This window comes from Fringilla coelebs, assembly GCF_963513975.1.
Source record: "Fringilla coelebs genome assembly, chromosome: 7".
NCBI classification, from domain to species: domain Eukaryota; kingdom Metazoa; phylum Chordata; class Aves; order Passeriformes; family Fringillidae; genus Fringilla; species Fringilla coelebs.
The window spans coordinates 38,257,728-38,283,601 of NC_140035.1; the positions used below are offsets into that span (position 1 = coordinate 38,257,728).

Genomic DNA, 25,874 nt, shown 5'->3' on the forward strand with positions numbered 1-25,874 from the left:
TGAGTGCTGCCCCCGCAGCGCTCACCTGTGACCAGGGGCGTTTGTGCAGTTGGCTGTTCCAGTAGGACCATGTGCTGCAGGAGAGGGTTGTGTGCAGTTCCCCCATCCCTCTCCAACGTTGTAGTGCTCAGGTAGGGAGTGAGGTGAGTGCCAGGGAATAAGGAGATCCGCTGCTGTAAGGCTGGGATTGCGAGCCTCTCTGCATCCTGCTGCGCTTGTCCCGCCTGCAAACGCACAGCCACAGGGGGTTAGGAGACATCCCAGGACCTGATCCCAGCCCTGCTGCCATCCCAGCCCCTGATCCCAGCCCTGGTGCTAGCCCAGAGGCTGATCCCAGCCCTGCTGCCAGCCCAGCCCCTGATCCCAGCCACACTGCCATCCCAGCCCCTGATCCCAGCCACACTGACATCCCAGCCCCTGATCCCAGGCCCTGCTGCCATCCCAGCAGCTGATCCCAGCCCTGCTGCCATCCCAGAGGCTGATCCCAGCCCTGCTGCTAGCCCAGAGGCTGATGCCAACCCTGCTGCCATCCCAGCCCCTGATCCGAGCCCTGCTGCCATCCCAGCCCCTGATCCCAGGCCCTGCTGCCATCCCAGCAGCTGATCCCAGCCCTGCTGCCATCCCAGAGGCTGATCCCAGCCCCTGCTGCCATCCCAGCCCCTGATGCCAGCCCTCCCAGCCCTGCTGGCAGCCCCACTCACGCTGGAGGGGCCGGTGGCAGGCAGTCCCAGTGTGATGTTGGGCAGGGAGGGCGAGGTGTAGAGCGGGAGCTGCGTCACGGAGCCCTCGCGGTTGACGAGCCTGTGAGCCAGGCTGGTCTGGGAAGGAGAGTGAGAGCCTGGTGAGAGCCCATCCCAGAGCCCATCCCCATCCCCAGGACACAGCACTCACTGGGACAGGGCAGCAGGAGGGGACACAGAGTCTCCAGAACTGCACAGACACCCCAACAATCCCAGCCTGGCCATCCCCAGGAGCAGTGTCCATACACACTCTGGCAGCCTCGGGGCTGTGCCCATTCCCTGGGGAGCCTGGCAGTGCCCAGCACCCTCCGGGGGAAGAACCTTTCCTGACCTCCATCCTAAACCTCCCCTGGAAAAGCTACGTGCTACTCCCTTGGCACTTGCCCTTCTCAAGCATTTGCCTTTTTAAAGGTAAAACCAATTATCTTAAAAAAAAAAAAAAAAAACCTTTACAATTGGTGTTTTTCTCTTCAGCAAATAACAGACAATTTATGTTATTTACTAGTGTGTGTTAGCATAAATCAGACTTCAAAATCTCATCCAAAAGCCTCAAGGTTGCATTTATGGAGCTATTTCCTGATTTTCAGGGTGAAATTCAAGATTTGCTCAGTTATCTTACATGCATTTGCAGCAAGAACACTTTAGCAAAAATACCTTTAATTTCTAAACAAGACTGATTTGAAATACGCACTAGAAAAGCCATTATAAAAATTACAATAAAGTGCCTGATTTTCCTGTTAGGAAACCAGGGCTCTGATCACCCTGAGGTCTCTGCGGGTGATTTTCCAACGTAAATAGAATTCAGACTTCAAAAAGACTTCTGCAGAAGCCTGGTAAACTCAGGTGCTGCTGTGAAAAAGGGAATTTTGTTTAACTCAATATTCTATGGGGCAATCTGTACCTAAGTGGTGGCTGTCCCATCCTTGGAATTGTTCAAGGCCAGGCTGTTCCACCCCCTGCAATGGAGAGGGACACCTTCCACCATCTCAGGGTGTTCCAAGCCCAAAATCCAGCCTGACCATGGACACTTCCAGGGATGAGGCAGCCACAGCTTCTCTGGGAAGCCTGTGCCTTATTTTTAACAGATTCATTGTAAAAAACTTCACTTTTCTCTCTAATCTAAAGTGACTCTCCATGTGATTATTTGTACCCACACACTTCTCTTTCCAAGTGATTTTTGAACACTCCTGGCAATTTTGCTTTAATTTAAATTACATAATGTCAGCGTGCCATTGAAAATAAGATACTTATTGTCAGCAGAGGAATGAAATATTTTACTGATATCATAAATGAAACAAAACTACATCCATTTTCCCTTTGAACAATCAATACTCTGGAGCTGTGCCTCAAAGCCTCTCCTGGGGATTTGATATAGAAAACAGAGGAGAGAAGAACACAGCAGCTTGATGCTCTGAGCATATGGGATTTGGCAGCATTATCACCACTTTAAACACACAGCTCCCATCTCTGGGCTGAACTGCACACAGCCATTTCTGAATGCACAGTCTGCAGCTGTACTCCAGGAGTTTTTACAGCCTTGTACCAACTGCAATAGCAGTGAATGGTGTCTGCCATTCAGAGAGGGAAAAACCTTTAAAAACAGTATTTCAAACCAGAAAGTGTCTGCTTGAAAGGAGGCAGGGCTGCATTCTTTCCCCACTGAAGGCACTCAAATAATGAACTTGGGCACCATCTTCAACACACCTGGTTCAGGGGCTGATGCAGCAAACTAAGAAGCAGTGAGATATACTTCTCATTTAAAATGAAACATGAGGCTAAGAACAAAACACAGCATTATCTTTTCAGAAACACTCAAATATTTCCAAACATTTGATGGTGGGAGCATGGGAAGTCCTGGTCCATTGGTATGAAAGGAATCTCCAACACCTGAGCTCCCAGGTCATACAACTCCTCCTGAAGAAGAGGATTTTAAAGACACCAAACCCCACTTATTCTTTTTCCCAACTACAGGCCAATGCATCAGCTGGGATCACATGACATGAATGCTGAAATAAAATGCAGAGTTATTTTTCTTTGGGAAGGGGAAGGGCTTGGACAGGACAGGGGTTTTTTCCCAAATAATTTGTAATGCTCATGCCTCAGCCTAAGTCACAAAATTACAACTGCACTACAAGCAGTTGATGGAAAGATTTCTTCCTGTGGTCAGTGTCCATTTGATTAGCTGTTGGTGGTCCAGTCCCAGATGATCAGCTCTAATTATTAAGTTGAAAAATCAAATGGATGAGGAGGATGCTCCAGCTTCACATTTACTGGCAGGAGCTCACTCTGACCTCATGGAATGGTTCGGGCTGGAAGGGACCTTAAAGACCACCTGATTCCAATCCCCTGCAGGGACTTTTGGGAAGCTGCCTGCTCTGTTTATGTCATAAAAACACTGCCAAACCCACTAGTTTTTCCATCAGCAGCAACTGGGAATTTGCAGTTTGCTAAGGACAGACAAGACTGACAGCTCCTGGATCAGCAAAATCAAAACTCAGTGCTCGTCCTCCTGGGGCAAGAGAACTCCCACCACCCTAATTTTCACACTAATTACCTAAATCTGTAAGGTTTGCTATGGACTAGAGTGGCTGGAATGTCTGCTGCATCATTTGCCAGGGCAGAGGGTGGAGAAGGAGGCATGCTCCCCATATTAAATACTGTTACACTACATTAGAAATAAAAATAAAGTGCAAATCTTTACAAAACTAGAAAGCACTAAGGACTGACATTTCCACCATCAGAAGGCCTTTTCAATTCTAAAGGAATATTTGTGGAGAACAAGCCCCAGCCTGTTTTTGGAGCCCTGGTGTTAAGACAGACTCTATTCATGGGGAGAACAGCTAATGGGAAGCTGGATGAAAAGAAATGCACCAGTAACATCAGACAACCACACTGGTTTTCTAGAGGCACAGTTTATAGTGGGAGCCAGCTCACATGGCACAGACCCCTTGGAAAACTTTGGCTCCCAGATTCCTGAACACAGGAGCTGCTGTGCTCAATCCAACCCCACCTCACCCAGGCCAACACCCTGCCCTGGGCATCCAGCAATGCCTCAAGTGATGGTGGGAGTTTATGGGATTATAAACCAGCACAAGGCACCAAGCTTTCAGATCCCCAGTTGTGGAGGAAAAGTTTAAATCCATCCCCTTTAATCCAATTATAGTTTGGTCATATTTAGACCAGCCTACTGCATACAATAAATCCACCCTATATCCAGGAATGAAGTCCCCAAACACTAAAATACTTGCATTTGGCCTTGCTGAATCTCTTTATTTTTACTTTCTCCTCACTACAAAACCACTGCAAGCTACCACAAGCTGCCTGTGAGCTGGCCCAAACCAGATTTAATAAACAGATAAGGCATCCTCAGGGCTGAGAGGCAATTCCCAAAGTCTGCTCCAAGTCACAAGTTGGGCTTTTCCTTTTGTGTGGCTTAGCTCCCAAACTGCCCCAGAGCTGAGGGGTGTTACACAGCAGGGGGAAGGGGGGCTCTGTACCTCTGCCTGGATACTGGTGACTGATCCTGCAATTCCATTCTCAGTGCTGATGTTGTTGGAGCTGTTGTTCGGAGAGCTGGGACCAGATCCAGGAGCGCTGTTGCATGCAGAGTCTGAAAAACACATCCCAAACCAACTTTGAACATTAGAAACCATCTCTGGGATGGTATTTACACAGATAACAACCCCTCAAGTTTTGTTTTGGATGAAAGCAGCTCTCCTCCTCCTCCTTCCCTTCTTCCCCCTAAATCTTCCCAGGGCTCTTAAAATACCAACAAACACTTTCAAATGGTTTATCCAAGCACCTACTCAGCATATTTAAGTCTTCTCCCCATGGGGATTTCTCTTGGAGTGTATTAATAACTTGAAATATGACTGAAAGATAATAAAAGGCATGGAAGATTTGAAGAGGTCAGACTGGAGGATGTCAGAGTCGTTCTGCTTCATTCTTCTGGAAGTGCCTCTCTCACCCTCTTTCCCTCTAACCCTAAAGACACCTCCTTGCATCAGACCTCCCTCAGAAGATCTCTCACCTGCTCTGTGGCACAGCTGCCAGTGTTCCTCCTTTTATTTGGGAAGGCTAATAACATTCAAACCTTTTCTTTTGAACTTTCCTCACTCCCCAACCCTTTGCAGCAGGAGAATCTCCTAGTAGCTGCAGTGGCTGAGGCTGCAGCAGGCTCCTCATTGCCCCAGGAGGAATCAAAGCTCATTTTTACAAGGGCCTGGAGGGACAGGACAGGGGGAATGGCTCCCCACTGCCACAGGGCAGGCTTAGAGGGATTGCAGGAAGGAATTCTCTCTGAAGGTGATAAAGCCCTGGCACAGGGTGCCCAGAGAAACTGTGGCTGCCCTGGAAGTGCTCAAAACCAGGGTGGAGAAACCAGGTCAAGTGGAAACTGTCCCACCAGAACCCCCTGTGTTCTTCAGGGATCAAATGTAATTTCTATTCCCCAAAGTGGGACTGCTTTGAAAACTTATTTTCCGTTTAAATGTCCCCTCTTACCGTGACAACTCAGACACTTTTCTAACAGGCTCCAGGCTGGCTTCTTGAACCACATCCATGCCAGTGAGAAAGGGGAGCTTCCACTGCCATTTCTGAAGTCATTGCAGGGAAAAATGGTCAGCCACCAGAGGCTGATTGATCCCAGGAGCCATGTGCCATAGAGCATTGTGTGAGTGAAGAAACTTGGATTTTCAGGTCTGAAAGGCTGCCAGAACTCATGGAAAACACTCTCAGACACAGGCTGGGATTTTTGGGGTGTCCTGTGCAGGCCTAGGGTTGGACTGGATTATTCCTTGTGGGTGCCTTCCAAGCCACAAGGATATTTGATGATTCCACAACTTTCAGCTCTTGAAATCCTCCTTCCTCTCTGCAAACAGAGAGGCTCTGACCCAGGGAAGTGCTGAAGTACCCCAGGGTCTCCCAGGCCCACTCCCCTGTCAAAAGGGAGCTCACTTTGAGTTTGATGGAGTGATGGTCGTGTGCCTCAGAGCCAGACAAGCCAGGCAAAGCTGTCACTGGGTGGTACTTACACAGAGACATCCCTAGATGGTGCTAAGAATTAACTTTATGGTAATCTCATCACGTTCTTTGCTCTGATCCCACTTGCAAACTTTGGTTCTGGAAGGACAGGACTTTTCAACAAGAAACTGTCAGTTGAGTAGTGAAAAAAAGTGTTATGCAGCTGTGTGTATAAAGCTCCTGGGTCAAGAACCTTTTTGCTTTTGACACAGCTCCTAACTGACACAGCTCCAGGTGTGTCCCTGGTCAAAGGGAGCAGAGATGAGAGCTGTGGATGGGGACGAGGCTGACCCCAGCCTGCTCCAGCTGGACAATCCCAGCACCCTCAGCTGGGTTCCAGCACTGCTGAAGCACACAAAAGAGACAGGAGGGCATTTTGGGAAGGGAGAAGGGGGTGAAGGATTGAGGAATTGTCACTTACCCGCCGTACCTGTGACGTCCAGCGGGCGCTTCTTGAGCGCCGTCACCACGGGCCCGTCCTTCCTGCGCAGGAGGGGGCTGCTCCTCCTCTCTGCCACCTTCTGCTTTAGTCTGGAGCGCAGCTTCAGGTTGGGCTCAGAGGCTGCCCAGGAAAGGAAACAGCGTTAGGAGTGTCTCAGCAGCGTTTTACTCAGCCTGCAGTTGAGCTGAGCCGAGTTACGTCGAGTTGAGCTGAGCTGAGTTGGCTGCAGTCGAGCATTTGCAGAAAGCTAAATTAAATTAAGTCATTTGCTAACACAGATTTTTAATGTAACAAACAAGTCCCAGTCCATGCAACATCTGAATTCAACAACAACAACAGGCATGTGAATTAAAAATGTAATTATCATCCTGAAAAGTCTTCTCTGAATGAAGACACAGACTCAGGATTAGTGCAGAGTTTCCCACCTCTGCCCAACTCACTCCCAACCCAGTGGTAAACCCAGCTGATGGGATCCAGAGAGGAATGGCTGAGCCAGCTGAGATGCTGCTGTTGGTAATCACTGATGTGCTGCTGGAACCGGCAGCTCCACACCCTGGGAGTCATCTGACCCCAGGGTGAGCAGGCTGAGGGAGGGATGGAGGGATGCTGGGGCATGGGAAAACACCAAAATCAAACCCCACAAGCAAATCAGGTGATTGTCTCCCTGCTGCTTCCTTGTGTCAGCTGCAGCCAGTGTCAACTCAAGGGAAAGGGCATGAGAGCATGGCCAAGGAAAGCCACAGCCAGGGAGGAGGAGGAGGAGGTTTGTTGGTTTGTTTGTTTGGGAAGCAACTTGGGGCTACATCATCACAGCCCCACAGTTCAACCCTATCTAACAGCACATCACACACCTGGGAGGTTCCAGACTGCCCAGGGCAGGTGTGGATGCGTTTCCTGTGACCACAGCCTTGTGTACACCCCAACTTTGAGAGACTCCCTCCAAAACACAAATCCTGAGCTCCCAAACAGCCAGGGCAGAGCTCCTGGGAAGCCCCAGCGGCCCTGGGGCCAGGACAGCCGGTGACAGCGCACGCGTTATCGCGCCTCCATCAGGGTCACAAAGCTTTAATCCAACACTCCTCCTGCAAGATGATTTCCTCTGGGAGCTTTCTGATCTCCTGAGCCCTGAGTGAAACACCTGCTGGAGGGTTTGAGGGCTCCTGACAGAGCTGAGTGAGCAGCACCATCCTTTCCCTTCCTCAACAGCCCCACCACTTAATCCCTTTGAACCAGCAAATCCTGTGCTCACTCCATCACCAACCAACACACCCCAGGGCCAATGATCTACATTTCTTGAGGAGAATTAAAACAGGGTTTACAAACTGATTTGAATTAACTCAGTCTGGCTGCAGCTATGTTTCCCTTGACCAGCAGGTCACGTCGAAGATCAAGCCTGTCCACGTTAATTGCAGGGCTCGAAAATCAGAAGGCTGATGAATTCAAGATCAAATGCTTGGAGTTAAGCCATCAACACAGTGCTTTGATGGAATTTTAGGGGGGAAGAAAAATTAAAAAAGGAAAGGAAAGAGCTTTTTCGTGAATGTTTTGGACAGAAAAACACCAGCAAGAGATAAAGGGAGCACTAAAAAAAAATGCTTCCTCAAGATGATGCTTCAAATGCTGAATGAAGTGCATTAGCAAGAGGGGAATTATCTTCCAGAGAGAGAATTTGCATTTAAAATGGCAGGGGACGGAATGCAAATCTGCTCCCAGGGCAGTATTAAAGACTGGACCAGTTCAAACACAAGCTCAGGCTCCAAGCAGCAACTTCTCTGAGTTCTCTTCAAAACAGAAGTTGGCATGATTTGAAAAGCAATGTTTGGGTACACACCTCATCCCACATCCTTACATTCCCAGCTTTAATTTGTCCCAATTTCTGAGCATTAATAGCTGCCTGGATGCCACACTCATGGCTGGAATGAGATGATCTCTAAGGTCCCCTCCAACAAAACCACTCTGGGATTCTGTGGAAGGGGAAGGTGCCACAGCTGGATGCTGATATGCCCATTTTAAATCAAGGAATTCTAAGCCTATGCCACACCTGTTAAAAGGATCTGTCCTCTGACAAAGGAAAACATGGCAATAAAAACTGCATTTCAGCCCAAATTTTATTCCTGGTGTTCAGATGAGGGATGGTTTCTGTTGGGAACACACAATTAATTAGGTGGCTTTTAAATACACAGAAGGAATCGGTTTGAAACACCTTAAATATGGGCAGGGAAACAAAAGATTTGGGGTCACAGATTACCTAACAAACCATATTTTAAGCCACAATAAAAACCTTCTCCCATGTAACAAAGAAGTGAACAAACACAGAAAATTACAGCCTTCAAAGACAAAATACCTCCAGCATAAGTGACTGCCAAAGCAACGTATTGGAATTTGTCAGATTAATCTATTTTAAGGCAAAATCACTCTGTGTTTTCCCCTTCTGCTAGGGGATCGAGCTTCCCAACACCAAAAGGTCTATTTAAAGCCCTGCTCTGATTCTGTTGTTTATCCCTCAGATATAATCCCAAATCTAACATGGCATCAGGACCTCAGAGAGCATAATCCCTACACGGATTTAATTGGGTGCTCCAGAGCCCAAAGTAGGTGAATTAAAATTCAGCACAGCTTCAAACTCACAGAATTTACATAAAACCTCTTTTATAGTAAAATAATTTAGGGTTGTTCACATGGTTTTTTAAACTATTATATAATGAAAATATTTTAAAGCTGAAGAGAGCTGTCTTTCACAAGTATAAAACAGGAATTTAAACAACACAGAAGCATCAATACCTGACAGTCAATGCAGGTTCAATGCTGCCTCAGGAACACCAATTCCATTGGAAATCTCCCCAAATTCACTCTGCCAGGCAATATGCCCAAACAAAGCCTTACTTACTGGAGTAAATTAAAAAACTGGAGACCACACTAAGAAACGTAAGTTTAAAAATTACTGCTCCTCTACATCTCCAGGTGAAGCTTTTAAAACAAATGCCATAAAATTAGAGAAATTCCCCTCCAGCAAACAAATGAAGCCCATGCCCAAATCTGAGTCAGCTCCCACAAAGCCAGTGGGATTTCTTAAGCACTGACATACTTAATTTGGCCTATAATAAGGATTTATACAAAGAATATTTTGTTTTCCTCCGAGTAAATTAATAACCAGAATATAAGCCAAAAGCTTCCCTGGTTTTCACAGGCTCCAAACCAAGTTACCCCTCTTATACATCACTGTGTGCAGCAGGACCCCTGTAATCCAATTCTTCCAACATTTATGTCATTCCCATTGTTTTTTTCCTAGAATTGCAGCCCCTAAAATGCTGAACTAATTGGACATTAAGTCTGCAGAAGTCAAAACCCCACCAAGTCCTGGGCAGAGTTTGCCCTGTTCCCACTGCCCATCCACATTTGTGGAATAAAAGCAAACAATGCAGCATGAAACCCCTGCTCCCAGTCCCTGAACATCTTCATTTCAGCAGGTGGGGGCTGGAAAGGGATGCTATTAATTTATTATTATTATTATTTGTAAGTTCCAGCCGAAGCTTTGCTAGTCAGGCAAACGCCAACAGAATTATCTTGTCTCCCTTCTAACATCCATAAGAAAACTCCATGAGAGAGGGAGCTGAAGCTGAAGGAGGGAAAAGGTTAAATGGGATATTGGGCAGGAATTGCTCTCTGGGAGGGTGGGGAGGGGTTGGGATGGAATTCCCAGAGCTGCTGTGGCTGTCCCTGGATCCCTGGAAGTGTCCAAGGCCAGCTTGGACATTGGGGCTTGGAGCCACCTGGGATAGTGGAAGGTGTCCCTGCCCATGAAAGTTTCCCTCCAACCCCATCCTGGGATTCTGTGAACAGTGAGGCCCCCGGCAGCCCCTGGGAAGCAGAGATGGAGCTGGGAGGACCAAGGAGGAGGAGGGTGGGTTCCCTGAGTGACTGGGATCCCCCAAAGGCGACACTAAACCACAAGAGTTTGTTTGCTCTCCTCCTGGAAGAGGTTTCTCTTTTGGCGCACCGCTCACAGGAAGTGTCTTCATGATTCCACAATTGTTGAGGCTGGACAAGACTTCTGAGATGACCAGGTCCAGCCATCCATCCATCATGCCACAAACCCTGTCCCCCAGTGCCACACCCCGTTCTGTGAACACTTCCAGGGATGGTGATTCCACCCCTGCCCCGTGCAGCCTGTTCCAGTGCCTGAGCACCTTCCCAGGCAAGAAATCTTCCCCAATATCCCAGCTAAATGTTATTTTTGGATCAGACAGACTGACATCTTCCACTCGGAGCAGCACAGGGATTTCTCTCTCTCTCTGGGGGTCAGGGCCTCCTCTCAGTGTGTGGGAAGCCAGGCTTCCATGCTGGCTGGAAGGACAATGTGGGTGGGAAGGCAGAGATGCTCTCGAACTGGAGTGACACTCCATGCCACACAGAGCTCCAAGATTTCCTCTGGATTATACTCCCACATTACACCAGGGTTTCTGACTAGTCTATTTTCTTCCAAACAACCTTTTGTCCTAAGACAAACCTCTCCAAACACTCCAATAATCAGAACCACTTCAGAGGGACATTATGCTCTCCTCGACAAATGCAGCATTATAATTGTTGACAAATCCTTCCATTTTCCCTTTTATTTCTTTCTAAATGCAACAAGTTCACACCAATTTCACCTGCTTAGCTGCAAATAATACCCAAACAACTCCAGTTTCCTGCAATACCAACAACCTCATGGAATGCTGGATGCTTTCCTCTCTCAGGATCCTCTGTTTTGCACGGAAAAAGAACCATGGAGTCACAGAATCATTTAGGCTGGAAAAGCCCTCTAAGATCATCAAGTCCAAGAGGGAAAGCATGTTAAGAAGTGAAATAATTCCCTTTAAATCTTCATGATGGTGGTGGTGTCAGCTTTCTAAGTAACAGCATGTTCTAATATATCCACTGCTCAAATTTCAGAAAGCAGGGAATGCCATCAGCAACCTCGTTCCTGGGGAGAAAACGAGGACAGGATTCCTTGGAAATGCAAAACTGAAAAGCTCTGCTAAAACCCACTTCAGCAGCTCCAAGAAAGGTACTGACAAACAGCTCTTGGGGTTATCAAAACAGGCTGTCCCAACCCAGAGTCTAAAATCACTCCATAAGGATTCTCCAGAGATTTTCCTTAGAGGATCCCAGTGCAGCACATAACGAATGTTATTATGTTTGGGAGACACCAACCTTGATCTGGGAGCAGAAGAGGTCACTTAGAATTTCCCCTCTCAAAAGCTGTCAATAAAACTCTGACATTAAATCCTATGCAGAACAAAATAAACTCTCCAGAAGGGGAAATAAAAATCCTTGTGCTAATCCAGGTATTTAACAGCAAAGGCAGGAGCAGCACCAACCAAACTGATCTTAGAGTAGTGAAAAAGAGGAAGAGCCCCAAAGTGCTTGGAGAGAGGGAGCAGAGTGAAATCAATCCCCCAGCCAGGCTAAGAACAGGATTCAAGCAATTAGTAACTGCACCAGGAAAACAATTTCACACTGAAACCAAACAGCCAAGAAACTGGAGCATAATTTAGGAAAACAAACCAGAGGGAGCTGGATTTCAGGGCATGGGAAGCATTGGGAGCACGCTGCAGGAGCTGACTGTTCCCCCTGCTGAAGGCTTTACGCGCTCTGAAGATATCTTTCCTGCACATCCTCCCTCTCCCATAACTTGTGACCATCAGGTTGCTTGAAATAAGATTAAAGACACAGAGTGTTGCTAATGCAGGGAAATGGCAAATTTGATTGAATCATGGAATTGTTTGGGTTGAAGGGACCTTAAAGCTCACCTTGTTCCAACCCTTGCCATGAGCAGGGACACCTTCCTCTATCCCAGGGTGCTCCAAGCCCTGTTCAACCCGGCCTGGACCACTTCCAGGGATGGTGAATATTTATTCTTCCCAAAAATGTCTCAACCTCCAGACTGGGAGAAATGATAATTCCAACTGCCTTCCCACCACCCCCTAAGCCTCCCTCTCCCCAGCAATGGTGCTGGTTGGATTCCAGCCCTGGTAATCAGAGCTGTATTGTGATGGGTTCTGTTATTTGAGCTGCAAATATTTAATCAAATTTAATAAAATTGGACTACACGATATGGTGGTTTTAAATTACCAACACAAAGCCAGAGCGTTGCCTGGTGCCAAAAATCTGAAAAGCTCACCCGTAATAAAGAACTTTATTTAGGATGGGCTCCAGCCTTCCCTGCCTTTTGTTTACACCAGACTGTTCAGGAGCCTTTCTTCTCCAAGCAACTTAACATTCTTGGCACTGGGAATTCTGCAGGATATTGCTGTGCCAGAGCCTGATGTGCTGTTGCGTTGAAAGGAAAATAAAAGAAAACAATGAAAAAAAGAAAAAAATTCTCCCCTGAACCTTACAAAAGTGAACTCATTTGTATCCCAGACCAGTGCCCAGGAGATTGATGCTGGTGCCCAAAAAGAACAAGCACCAGCGTTCTGGCAAACCAAAATCAGCTGAACGTCCTCCTGCTGGAAAACAACAATGGCTTTGGTGGCTTCCACTCTTTAATAATGTGATTAGCTCCATTCATCATCCTTAATTCCCCCTGTCTGACAGCAGGAGTTCACTCAGCAGGAGCTTTGATGAGATCCCAGTTTGGGAAGCAGCACGGGGTGAGATGTGCAGATGCCTCCCTTCTCCTGCAGGAATTCCCTTCCAGGACACTGGGAGCAAGAAGGGTGACTGCTGCTCAAAGCCAATCTGACCAGGTGCCCTGAGGTGAGGAGCCAGCAGGTTTGGGAGCACGTCAAAGCCCATTTCTACTGTGGTAGTGCTAACAGGGTAGGAATGGATCACCTGGCATCACAAGGCACAGGAAAGGGCTAAAAAGCTCTTGGAATCAGGCTGCCTGTGAATCTCCAGGGCAGCCTGGATGTTCTTCCATTTCCCAGGAGCAGAGAGGAGAGGATGCCCTGTCCTTCAGCAAATTCAGTTTTCTAAGCTCGGCTTTTGGAGTCCTCCAGGAAGGGCACAGTCAGAAGTACCATTCCCAAAGCCACAGGGGCACCTTTCCTGGGGAAAACCCGTATCTTGGAGCCAATTTTTGACTGGGTTCCTGTGCAGCTGAAGTGCTTGTTACTCATCCAGCAACCAGCCCAAGGGGAACAGAGACAACTGCACAGATGGGACTCCATCCAGCAGGGCAGGTGCTACGGCTCCTAGCGAGACATTTCCAAAAGGGGAAAACTTCATCACTGAAAGGCTGGTCAGGCATTGGAACAGGCTGTCCAGGGCAGTGGTCAGTCACCATCACTGGAAGTGTGTAAAAACCTATGAATGTGGCACTTGGGGCCACAGGTTAGAGGAGGCCTTGGCAGTGCTGGTTGAAGATTGGATGATCTCTGGACCTTTTCCAACCTTAGTGATTGTGTGATCTTTCCAGAGAAGCTTTTTTTGCTGTCCTGAAGTGATTCCCAGCAGGGCCAGTGAGCAGAACTGCTCCCTGAGCGAGGCTGAGCTCTCACAGCTGAGCTGTTCCCCGAAGGCAGCAGCCCCAAGCTGGCCGGGTTGGGAGCCCAGGCTGTGCTGGCTCAGGCATGTGCTATGGAGCTGAGGAGCACAGCCAAGCCAAACAACCTGGTTTACATAATACAGGCTTGAGGAATAACTGACCTGCTCAGCCACCGTGCAGGGAGAAGCCAGACTGAAAGAGAACTGTCTAGGTGTGAACCAAACCCTCGCAGGAAGCCCTGGTGCTCGCCCTGGCACAAACCTCCTTATTTACCTCAGGTACAAACTCGTACATAAAATGCAAATCCCCCAAGAAATGAACTTTTTCTCGGTACTCTTCTCACTCAGCAAACACACTTGGGCTGGAGACACGCAGATCTCTGTGAGAGCTTTGGGTTTGGGAAAACATCTCCCAAACTTTGACACGCGGCTCCGCTGTCCCCCGCGCTCCTCACACACCCCAGAGCAGCCCCAGGAACACTGGGAGCACAGAGACAGGTGAAGGGGGAGCAGATGGAGAGGGAAACAAAGCACAGCCTGGAATCCAGCTTTTGGCAGCATCCCTTCTTTTTCAGGAAGATCAGATCAGATCAGATCAGAGGGCAGGGACGGGCAGTGTGGCCAGGGAAGGGCAGCCCTACCTGTTTTTCTGAGTGGGAAGTCGTCTTTGGAATCGTACATGCCCAGGACTGGGTGGTTGTAGGTGCCGGAGACGCCGCTTTGGGGTGGGGAGCTCTGGTCCAGAGAGCTGTGCTGGGTCTTCCTGCACAGGAGGAAAGAGAAAGGGACAAGCTTTACACCGGTGACACAGAGGGGACGGGCCTGCCACCTCAGGGAGTGGGGAAGGGGACAAAGGCAAAGGCAAAAGCTGGGAATCCCCAGGGTAGCCTGGAAGCTCTTCCAATTCCCAGGAGCAGAGAGGAGAGGATGGCCTGTCCTTCAGCAAATCCAGTTTTCTAAGCTCAGCTTTTGGAGTCCTCCAGGAAGGGCACAGTCAAAAGTACCATCCCCAAAGACTGGCTTTTTCCTCCTGGGCACTCCTACAACAAAACCCACTAAAATCCTATATACAGGAAGGTAATTAAGTTTTCAGTGTAAGACTCCACCTTGGCTCAGCTCATACCACGAGTATAAATTCCAAGACTGTAACCTGGGCTGGGTTTTGCTAAGTCATGATCCTGAATCTCAGCACAGGTGAGACCTCAACTTCAGCACAAGTGAACCACTTCCCTCCCCAGAATAAACCCCCAGCTCAGCAGAGAGAGTCCAAGGCTGAAGCACTGCACCTGGCCAGCAGCAGCCATGGCACACAGGTGGCCCCCTGCCCTTCCTCCTGCCTGCTCCCATCCCAGGAGCTCAGCAGAGACAGGGCCAAAGCACTCAGCACCTTTCCAGCTGAACTTCCCCGAGATGATAATTTATGGCTTTGTTTGAGCAGGCTGCTGGAAGTAAATTACAGTCTGTTTGCTGAGGATATTAAATAATGAATGAGTTTTCTCAGCCTCCTACCAGTTTGTTGGCTGCATCTTTCCTGCTTAATGACTTGTGCCCAGCTTTGCTGTTTCTCAGGAGCTCCACCAGCCTGGGAGAAGGCTCCAGCCAGCAGAGCAGCTCCATCAGCAGAACGACTGATTTAGCCATGCAGGTGACCCTCACTGGGCTCTCACAACTTCACTTTAGATAAACAGAATTTAAACCCCATCTTTCTTCTAAATACTAATGGATTTAGGACAATGGAGAGCAAGCATTTAGTTAAAAAAAAAAAAAAGTGAATATTTGAAATTCTGTACTGCCTAAAAACCAAGCTGAAAATATTCTCCTACAAAAGGTTTTTCAAGGAACCTAAATGAACCATTCCCAGCTGGAAATGGCACACATTCAGGCTGTTTCTCGAGCAGTACTAATCCCTTGAGTGCAAGCTCAACTCAGAAGTTGGCTGCTGAGATCCAGAGCATCAATTCCACTGCAAGTTAAAGCCTTCAAAAAATAAGGGGCTAATAAAATACTAGGAAAATACATTGAATTTTCTACATAATTACCAAAAAAAAAAAAAAAAAAAAAAGAAACCCTCTGCAAATTTTATTTGAACATCAACATTTTCTACTCCCACGGACCTTCTAGTAGGAGGTGTCTCTGCCCAGGGCAGGGGGTGGAATGGGATGGGCTTTAGGGTCCCTTCAGCCCAAGCCATTCTGGGATTCTGTGGAAGTATGAATGACTGTGGTTTCCCAACCCTCCCTCTTCATTATCCAGATTTCTCTGCACATAAAGAAAAATGATTTCTGGGGCTCTTGCAGGGCTGTGTTTCCCACACCCACCCCATGCTGTGCCACATCCCCACCCCTGAATGCCCCCACGCACACTTCAATCTTCACCTGCAATCAAAACAGAGACAAACTGAAAAAAAATAATCCCTCCTGGGAAGAGATGTGGCTTTTTCTGCCAGGATCTCCTCATTCCATAGGAAGGCAGCACTCCCAGCAATGATGTTTCACTCCCAGGAATCCTGGGTGCTGTGATCTGAGAGCCCTGAGCCCCATCAAGTCACACAATGACATTTTTGGCTCTATATGAGCAACAGACTTTTCTTTTTTTTTTTTTTTAATTATGACCTAAGCAGCACAATTGAGTACATTGAAGCTATTTTCATCCCTTTGTCAGGCAATATGCAGGAATTCAAAGGGCCTGTTTAGATGTGCTCCAGGGCTGCTGAATGACAGATATTGAGCTCTGCAAACAGGAATACATTCCCTGGCTCCAGGACTGGGGTCTGACGCTGCTTCCAGCAGCATGAACTGCTCTGCATGCCCCTTCAGGAATGTCAGAGCTCTGGGAGGAGAGGAAATTGGACACTGCATGGAGCCTGAAGACATTCCTGAAAGCACATCCCTTCATTCAAGGCATCCCCTGTTCCCTGAGCTCCTTCAAACACCCACATGCCCAGACAGAAAGGTTGGAGTGATGATCTTGGAAGTCCTTTCCAACCTTAACGATTTCATGATTTGGTATTTCAGCCTTCAATCATGTTCAGCAAGGTGTACTCAATAAAGCTTCAGACATGTGTACCTGGGCTGGAATGTTTTGTGTTCCCTCCCGTGGATGTTGGGATCATTTCATGTGCAATTTAAAGCGTGATTGTACCTCTGTACCTCCTCACCATGCAAATACTCAGTTAAACTCCTTTCCATGGCTCCCAGTTCAAGGAGTGGCTGCTTCCCAAGCACTGCGGACAGCTTCCCAGGGACATCACAGAGAGCAGAAACTCCTGGGAGCCGGGCTGCCCAGTGGGTTCAGAATCCAGGGCAGAGACAGTCTGACAAAGCAGTTCCCAAGAACCTCCTCTGCTGTTGGCTATCACAAAATCCCAAAGTGGTTTGGGCTGGAATGGACATTGAAGACCACCTTGTTCACCCCTTTCCACCATCCCAGGTTGCTCCAAGCCCTGTCCAATCTGGCCTTGAGCATTTCCAGGGCTGGGACATCATCCTAGAGGTCTCTTGCAGCTCTAATACCTCTGTGATTCCGTGCCAGCAGAACATTTTTCCTTCCCAGCCGCTGATGTCAGACCATCATGGTGCTCTATACCCTTAGGAGACTTTTTTTTTCCTAAGCAATGCTTTCCATTAAAAAAAAAAAAAAAACAACCAAAAAGGAATTCACAAACCTTAATAAAACCAAGGGAAGTGCTTAAAAGCAGGCGTGCTGCTTCGAGAGGCTCTCCCAGCATCTGTTAGCACTTAATTGCCTGGCCTGCTCACAGTGGATCTCCTGCGAGCCCCGCTCGTGTGTGCTCAACCCAGCCACCACCCAAGTGCATCACAGCACAGCTATGTGGGGACAGGAATGCCTCCAGAGCTCAGCTGGTAACCTATGAGATGCCATATAAATAAATACTAATATGTCAGGAATTTAAAGGTTGATTCTCCTTTTGAAAAAAAAAAAAAAATTTTTAATAGAATGGAAAGGAAAAAAATCCTCAACTTCTGCCTGAACAAGTGAAGGGTGCATTTAAAAAATCCTGTGCTGCTGCCATCTGCCCTCCTTGAGGGCTCAGCAGGACAATTCAGCACTGAGAAAGAGCTGTGAGGCCCCAAGGCTTTGTCCATCTTGGGTTAGAATCCAGAATAACAATCCTCACCCCAGCACAGAACAGATGGAAAATGAGGGGATGGTATGACCTGAAATCTTTGTGCAATGGTTTGTGTTGTCTCTGCCTGTTGGCAGCCCTGGAGCATCACAGGGAAGGGCTGTCTGGATGCCTAAGTGCCACAACAAACCCAAACCACACTTTGGTGCTCAGAAAGTTCTCAGCATCAGCTGAGGCAACATCCTGAAACCCCAAACATGACGTGGCTAAAAACCTGCAGCAGCTCTGGCCTTACATCACAGAGAATCCCAGGATGGTTTGGATGGGAAGGGATTTAAAGCTCATCTCATTCCTCCCCCTGCCATGGCAGGGACACCTTCCACCATCCCAAGCTGTTCCAAGCCCCAGTGTCCAGCCTGGACAGGGACACTTACAAGGATCCAGGGGCAGCCACAGCATCTCTGGGCAACCTGAATTCTAACTGACCTTGTACCACTCCTGCATTAACTGTTATTTTAACCATCCCTTAAAGAAATGGAGGCTCAGAGTCTTCAACCACCTTTAATGAAATCCCAAAGTCTCAGATTAGATTTTCAGAGATGTATTAAAGCTGTTCAATCTCACTTTGCCTCCAATAATATCTGAATTCTTCTGCCAACTCCACATCAGCATTTCTGTCCTGGCTCAGAGCTGGGATAGCTTTCAAATTTCATTGCAGCTCAGTTTCTGGAATTTGGAAACATCTTCTGGCTATGACCTCATCCTCCCTCTACACACGTTCATTTCTTAAGACTTAAAACACTGTCAGTACTTCAGCTTGAACATTAATTTCATGGCAAAATGAAATGACTTTTGTAACTCAAAATTTCATGAATTTTGAGGTCACTAAAGCCAACATCTAAAGCACTTTGACTTTTTATTTAATAAAGACAGTGACAAAATCATAGCAGGGGAAACTTACAAGTCACATCAAATTTCTAACTGTCTTTACTATGATGAAAAAGTTGATTTCTGAAACTGGAGACCTGTAGTTGAAAACAGAGGTGTTGGGGCAGTTATAATTAGAAGTGTAGACTGGACCCACAAGATGTTTCCAGTGAGAGCCAAGTAAACAAAACTTCCAAGTCTGAGAGATTAAGAATAGCAGTAAGTGTTAAAAGTTTTAAAATGCAAAGCCTTAAGTATCCTGAGCTTCAGGAATTCACTGAATCACAGAATATCCTGAGTTGGAAAGGACCCACAAGGATCATCAAATTCCAGCTCCTGAACATAAAAACTATTCCTCATTTGACTAAAGTTCGAGTTTTCCAACAGCAGATGGGATCAAATCCTAGGTGAAAAGCTGGAGGACTTATAAAAGCTGATGTCTGACTGTAGAACTTGTGAGTTTGAATAATTGTGGATTACAGATGACACGAAGACCTCTCTCTACACACAGAGCACCGTGACACCATCACAGCAGACATGAAAACCACTCACACTGGAACCCTCTGGAAAAGGCATTTTGGGAATGCACAGGGATCCTGCCACTGCTCTGGCTCATCCCACAAGCCCATCAGGTGTATTTCCTAAGGGAACTGGGGACAAAGGTGGCACTGGCTGAGCCCTGCAGAAAGCCCAGCCCCACTTACCCATACCAGAAGCGAGGGTCGCTGGATATGCAGTGGTTGAGATTCCGGTGGGCCAGAGCCTTCTTCTTGTTCAACACGAATTCCTGCAATTTCATCTTCACTTCTGTGCTTGCCACTGCGCCTGCAATTACAAAACAAAAATTTAAAAAAGGTTATTAAATCAATTCATGTACTTGAAGGAATTTTAAATTTCTAAAATGGATCCCAAATCAAATCTTTCACTTCCAGTGCAAAAAAAAAAAGAACTTTGCTTTCAAAGAGAGAAGAACAAAGCGCCTCCAGTAAGGAGCTCTCCCTTTTTATTCCTTCAAGCTTGGCATAGATTCACAAGTTATGTTTGAAAACACAGATGAAATTGGGTTTATTTCACCAGAAGAGGATATTACACTTGCAGAGAAGCACACTCAGAATAAAGCACTTGTCCGGGGTATCCTAGCTCTCTTTGAACCAAAGTTATTTAAGAAAAGGGGTCTTGTGCACCCTCAAGTTGTTAAATGTCACATCTAAAAGCAGAAGGGGAATGAGCCCAGTGGTTCATGTGTAGGTTTTGTCTTGAAAACTCCTGTAAACAGGGACCTCTTTGTTCCCAAGCCTCTGTGCACACCACGACCGACGTAACATTTCGCTTCATTTACAAGCGCACGGATCTCTGGCTTCAGATAGAAAACCTAACATTTAAAAAAAACTTAAAGAAAGGGAGTCAGTCATTCTGCAGAGCTAAAATGTCAACTGTGTAATCCCTAATCATGATTTCCTGCACAATGGAGAGCAGGCTGCTCCCCTGCCATGATGGATCCCAGTGATCATCGGGTTGACAGCCCAGACTCCCAGGCAGAGTCCTGACGGAGCAATGCATCCCAAGTTTGGCAAGGGGACACGTGGAAAATGATGGTTCATCCCCACCGTGGCGTAAGGCAGGAGCTCCAACGGAAAATATCTGGGCTGGGAGGAAAGGGAAAGGCCAGGGAAGCTGCCGGCTCCGCTGGGAACAAGGACTAAAAGATCACCCTGCCATGTTCTCGTGTCCTGAGCCCTGCTCGATGATGAGGTGATGTTTGACATGCTGGGAGAACAATTCCTGGGCTCTCTCCAAGAGCAGGGAGCTGCAGCATTCCCACAAGGCTCTGCCTGGAGCTGGAAAATGGTTCAAACACCAAAGCGAGAAAATTCCCTTTTTTTGGAGCGCTGCATTTCTCACCAGCTCCACAACACCAGTTTGGTGGGAAGTTCAAGCGAAGAGCTGGAGATAAATTACTGGGTAGCAGAAGGGGTGACAAATCCATGCTTGAAAGCCTTCTCCCTCCAAAATGTGTCATCCTTAATCCATTAGCATCCTTAGAATGCTCAAACCTGGCTGTGTTCTCTCAGGTTGGCATAAACCTGCTACTTAGAAGACCTGAAGTTTAATATTTTTGGAGTGTAAGGTTTACCTCCTTTACTGGAAGCTGAAAGACATCATGGAACCTCAGGGAGCTTTGGGCTGGGAGAAATCCGAAGGATCATCTAATTTCAACTCTGTGTCATGGGCAGGGACACGTTCCACTGTCCCAGGCTGCTCCAAGCCCCATCCAGCCTGGCTTGGACACTTTCAGGGATCCAGGGGCAGCCCCAGCTGCTCTGGGCACCCTGTGCCAGGGCCTGCCCACCCTCCCAGGGAACAATTCCCAATTCCCAATCTCCCATCCATCCCTGCCCTCTGGCAGTAGGAGCCATTCCCTGTGTCCTGTCCCTCCATCCCTTGTCCCCAGTCCCTCTCCAGCTCTCCTGGAGCCCCTTCAGGCCCTGGCAGGGGCTCTGAGCTCTGCCTGGAGCCTTCTCCTCTCCAGGTGAGCACCCCCAGCCCTCCCAGCCTGGCTCCAGAGCAGAGGTGTTAATAAGGAAGCAGAACAAACTCCACCTCTCTCACACTCTCTTCATATTTCAGATCAGGACAATTTTAGCTTCTCTTTGCCAAATTTTGTGATGTGAGAAAAATAACTTAAGTATCCTTAAGCACCGAGGTGTGATAATGATTCTACACCACAGCACTTCTTAAATAAAAAGTAACTTAAAAATAAAACTGTAGTCATGGGAACAGGATCTTCACCTTAACATCCCCAAATTCTGGGTTTTTTCCTCTACACCTCTGTGTTTCACCCAAAAGATGCTTTGCTTCCATTTTGCAGAGATTCAGGCATTTTAATTTCTTTCCAGATTACTTTCACGAGAGTGGCCAGGTATTGGTTCTGAGGAGAGGCCCAGCAAAACATGGATCAAAAAGCAACAGCTGATGGGAGCAGCAGGGGGAAGTGGAAATGCTTAGGGATTCTGCACCTCTGGTCTTTCTAGCACTTAAAAAAGTCTCCCAGACCCCAGTTTTATCTTACTGAAAAAATTCTTGGAGCTTTATCTTATTCCCAGCTGCCAGCCAGCATCCCATCTTCCTTCCACCACTTCTCCCATCTGAAACCAGACCTGAGGAGTTGATGGCACAACTTGGTATTTTGAGGTAATTTTTCCCCCCATTCACTTGCAGAAAAAGCCCAAACAAGCAGCCCAGAGTATCTCTGATAAGGGACATTGTGAGGCCACAATGATCTCCTCAAGTGCATAATGACACAGAGTGGGGAAGGCACCCACAAGCTGTAACCTCCTGAAAAAAATCCCCTCGTGAATGGAAACGTTTCAAAAAGGGGAGAGCTGTGAACTCGACTACGTCTTAAAAAGAGTGAAATTCAGAGCAGCAGAAAGAGAAAAGGAGTGCAGCGTGCATCTGGTGTATTTTATGGGCTTAATATTCTGCCTCCATTAGGAATGCTGCCAAAAATACTTCAAAAAATGTTAAATCAAGGGAAGAGAGGATACGCTTCCTTTTGAAAAATGCTAAAATGGCATTTAGTGAGACAAAAATGAAGATAAAGCAGAGAAATGCATTTCTCCCTTCCCCTCAATTCCCACAAGCTCCCTGTGCCCTCAAGGAGGTTCCTCCAGCTTTCTGAGGCTCCTCCATGGCTCCCATCTGCCTGTCAGCACCCAAAGCAGTGGTGCTGTGGCCACTTACTCTCTTTCCCTTTCTCTTTGTTTTTCAGCTGCTGCAGTTTCTGCTCTCGGTGCTGCTTCTCCAGCTCCTGCTCCTGCCGGTGCTGCTCCAACTTCCTCTGGTGCTCCAACAGCTCCTGCTGATGCTTCATGGCCAGCATCTCCTGCTGCTGCTGTGGAGAAGAGAACAGGGAAAAAGAGCAAATTAGCACCATGGGCCTTCCCAGAGCCAAAGCAGAGGCTGCAGGCAGGTGGCACGAAGGACAAGCAGGGGCCTCCTTTTATCTCCATCACCTGTTTTTAAATAAAACCCCACTAGGCCACCCTCAGTATTATTTGTTGCACAGAGAAATTGTAGAAATTGTGGCTACCCCATCCTTGGAAGTGTTCCAGGCCAGGCTGTATGGGGCTTGGAGCAACCTGGGTTAGTGGAAGGTGTGCCTGCCCATGGCAGAGGGTGGAACGAGATGGAATTTAATGTTCTATCTAACTCAAACCACACAGAGGTTCCATGATTAATTCTAAAAACAATTGCTCCAATAGCTAGAAGAAATAATTCCCCCAACAATTTCTCCAGGAAGGATTTTCCCTGGCCCTCTCAACTCACCCGTATTCATGGGAATAATCAGGAGACATGATGTCTAATTAAGGCAATTATTTGCAAAGCTTACATCAGATGGGACATTCAAGGCTGGAAGCACCAAACGCCCCTGCCATGGTGCAAGTCCCTCCTGGGCTCCCCCAGTCCAGCAGCTGGGAGGTGTCAGTGTCCCCACCAACCTCCAGGGAAATCTGGGGAGCATCCCACAGCCCCGAGCTCCCTGTTTGGGTGCAGAGGGGATTCTCCCAGCCCAGTTCTCCCTGTTTGGGTGCAGAGGGGATTCTCCCAGCCCAGAGCTCCCTGTGTGGGTGCAGAGGGGATTCTCCCAGCCCAGTTCTCCCTGTCTGGGTGCAGAGGGGATTCTCCCAAGGCAGTTCTCCCTGTGTGGGTGCAGAGGGGATTCTCCCAGGGCAGTTCTCCCTGTCTGGGTGCAGAGGGGATTCTCCCAGGGCAGAGCTCCCTGTCTGGGTGCAGAGGGGATTCTCCCAGGGCAGTTCTCCCTGTCTGGGTGCAGAGGGGATTCTCCCAGCCCAGTTCTCCCTGTTTGGGTGCAGAGGGGATTCTCCCAGCCCAGTTCTCCCTGTTTGGGTGCAGAGGGGATTCTCCCAGCCCAGAGCTCCCTGTTTGGGTGCAGAGGGGATTCTCCCAGCCCAGAGCTCCCTGTCTGGGTGCAGAGGGGATTCTCCCAGCCCAGTTCTCCCTGTTTGGGTGCAGAGGGGATTCTCCCAGGGCAGTTCTCCCTGTCTGGGTGCAGAGGGGATTCTCCCAGGGCAGTTCTCCCTGTCTGGGTGCAGAGGGGATTCTCCCAAGGCAGTTCTCCCTGTGTGGGTGCAGAGGGGATTCTCCCAGGGCAGTTCTCCCTGTTTGGGTGCAGAGGGGATTCTCCCAGGGCAGTTCTCCCTGTTTGGGTGCAGAGGGGATTCTCCCAGGGCAGTTCTCCCTGTTTGGGTGCAGAGGGGATTCTCCCAGCCCAGAGCTCCCTGTCTGCGTGCAGAGGGGATTCTCCCAGGGCAGTTCTCCCTGTCTGGGTGCAGGGGGGATTCTCCCAGCCCAGAGCTCCCTGTCTGCGTGCAGAGGGGATTCTCCCAGGGCAGTTCTCCCTGTCTGGGTGCAGAGGGGATTCTCCCAGGGCAGTTCTCCCTGTTTGGCTGCAGAGGGGATTCTCCCAGGGCAGAGCTCCCTGTTTGGGGGCAGAGGGGATTCTCCCTGGGTAGTTCTCCCTGTCTGGGTGCAGAGGGGATTCTCCCAGGGCAGAGCTCCCTGTCTGGGTGCAGAGGGGATTCTCCGTGGGTAGTTCTCCCTGTTTGGGTGCAGAGGAGACTCTCCCAGGGCAAAGCTCCCTGTTTGGGGGCAGAGGGGATTCTCCCAGGGCAGTTCCCCCTGTTTGGGGACAGAGGGGATTCTCCCGGGGCAGAGCTCCATGTTTGGCTGCAGAGGGGATTCTCCCAGCCCAGAGCTCCTTATCTGGGTGCAGAGGGGATTCTCCCAGCCCAGAGCTCCCTGTCTGGGTGCAGAGGGGATTCTCCCAGGGCAGTTCTCCCAGTCTGGGTGCAGAGGGGATTCTCCCAGAGCAGTTCTCGCTGTTTGGGTGCAGAGGGGATCCCATGGGCTGAGGGCAGCAGTTTGATGCGCTGTGTGAGGGCACACCCGGTGTCCTGCGAGGCTGTGGAAAAGCGGGTGTACAAACAGCACATCCCAGCAGCCCGGAGAGGAGCGAAGGGCTCTGTGTGGGGCTACAACCCGCTCTCTCTTCCAAAGCAGAGCCCAGAGGATGATGTCCCACCTCGCAGTTGGATCTGCCCCTGGCCAGCGAGGCGCGGCCCGGGCCGAGCGCGGGGCCGCCCCCGGACCTGCCCAGCACAGGCCTGGAATGGCCGGGCCCTGCGGAGCCTCCAGAGCCCGCGGAGCCGCCGGAGCAGGGCGCCCACCCCGCACTCTTTACGTTGGCAGCTTATAAACCGAGGGATTGATCGGAGCTGGCAGCTCCAGCCTCACGTCCCGGCCTCTCCGGGGCCGCGCTTAATGGGGGCCTGTGCTGGGATGCCACCCACGGCTCCCGCAAAGCCCCGAGGCAGCGAGGGAACCGAGGAATGCTTCGGGCTGGAAGGGACCCCAAAGATCCCCACGGCTCTTGCAAAGCCCCGAGGCAGCCAGGGAACCGAGGAATGCTTCGGGCTGGAAGGGACCCCAAAGATCCCCACAGCTCCCGCAAAGCCCCGAGGTTGCGAGGGAACGGAGGAATGCTTCGGGCTGGAAGGGACCCCAAAGATCAGCCCCTTGCAAGGCCCTGCTGGGGCAGGGTCCAAGCCCTTGCTGTGAACACGGGAATCTGCTCTCTCCAAGAACATCTCAATCCATCCTTCTCCAAACCCTGCCGGTTCCCGCATACACGAGACTCCCGCCCCAAAGGTTTTTCTTCTCCTTGAGCACATTCTCATTTTAATCCCTTTAGCTGAGATTCTTTGGGTGTCCTGTGCAGGGCCAGGAGTTGGACTCGATGATCCTTGTGGATATTCCAGGCTCCTCTGATTAATTTGTGGCATTGCACATCTGCACCGCCCAATGCTACAGCCATGGCTGCACAACAAATACAAATAAAATCACGCTATTCTATATAAAGATGGAACAAAAAAACCAATCTAAGAGGTATTTACAATCTGCCTGGCTATCTGCTGGAAACTCTCCATGGAGGAATCCCTGCTGCTGCCTGTTCCAAGCAGGCAGCCTGTTGTAAAACACCAGCAATTCAGTTATTTTGCAGAGACTGCACCTATGCTTCCCCTCCAAATTCTATTGAATTATATGTAAACAACCAAAAATCCACACTGGAAAAAAAAAAACCAGAAAATGAGGAAAAAAA

At 48.8% G+C, this 25,874-nt stretch overlaps 1 protein-coding gene across 7 annotated transcripts in view; it reads right to left on the bottom strand.

Moving 5' to 3' along the window:
* Positions 1-25,874, bottom strand: part of HDAC4 (histone deacetylase 4) — a 179,010-nt gene that overhangs the window by 48,040 nt on the left and 105,096 nt on the right. For 4 of the 7 annotated variants that reach the window (XM_084209705.1, XM_084209700.1, XM_084209701.1 and 1 more), the window contains 7 exons: positions 22,436-22,586; positions 19,396-19,516; positions 14,319-14,440; positions 6,184-6,324; positions 4,238-4,350; positions 702-818; positions 26-224 (listed from right to left, as the gene is read on the bottom strand). In XM_084209705.1, coding sequence (XP_084065831.1) covers positions 26-224; positions 702-818; positions 4,238-4,350; positions 6,184-6,324; positions 14,319-14,440; positions 19,396-19,516; positions 22,436-22,586 — 964 coding nt within the window. The remainder of the gene's footprint in view (positions 1-25; positions 225-701; positions 819-4,237; positions 4,351-6,183; positions 6,325-14,318; positions 14,441-19,395; positions 19,517-22,435; positions 22,587-25,874) is intronic. The other 3 variants (XM_084209706.1, XM_084209702.1, XM_084209704.1) reach the window with 3 other exon arrangements.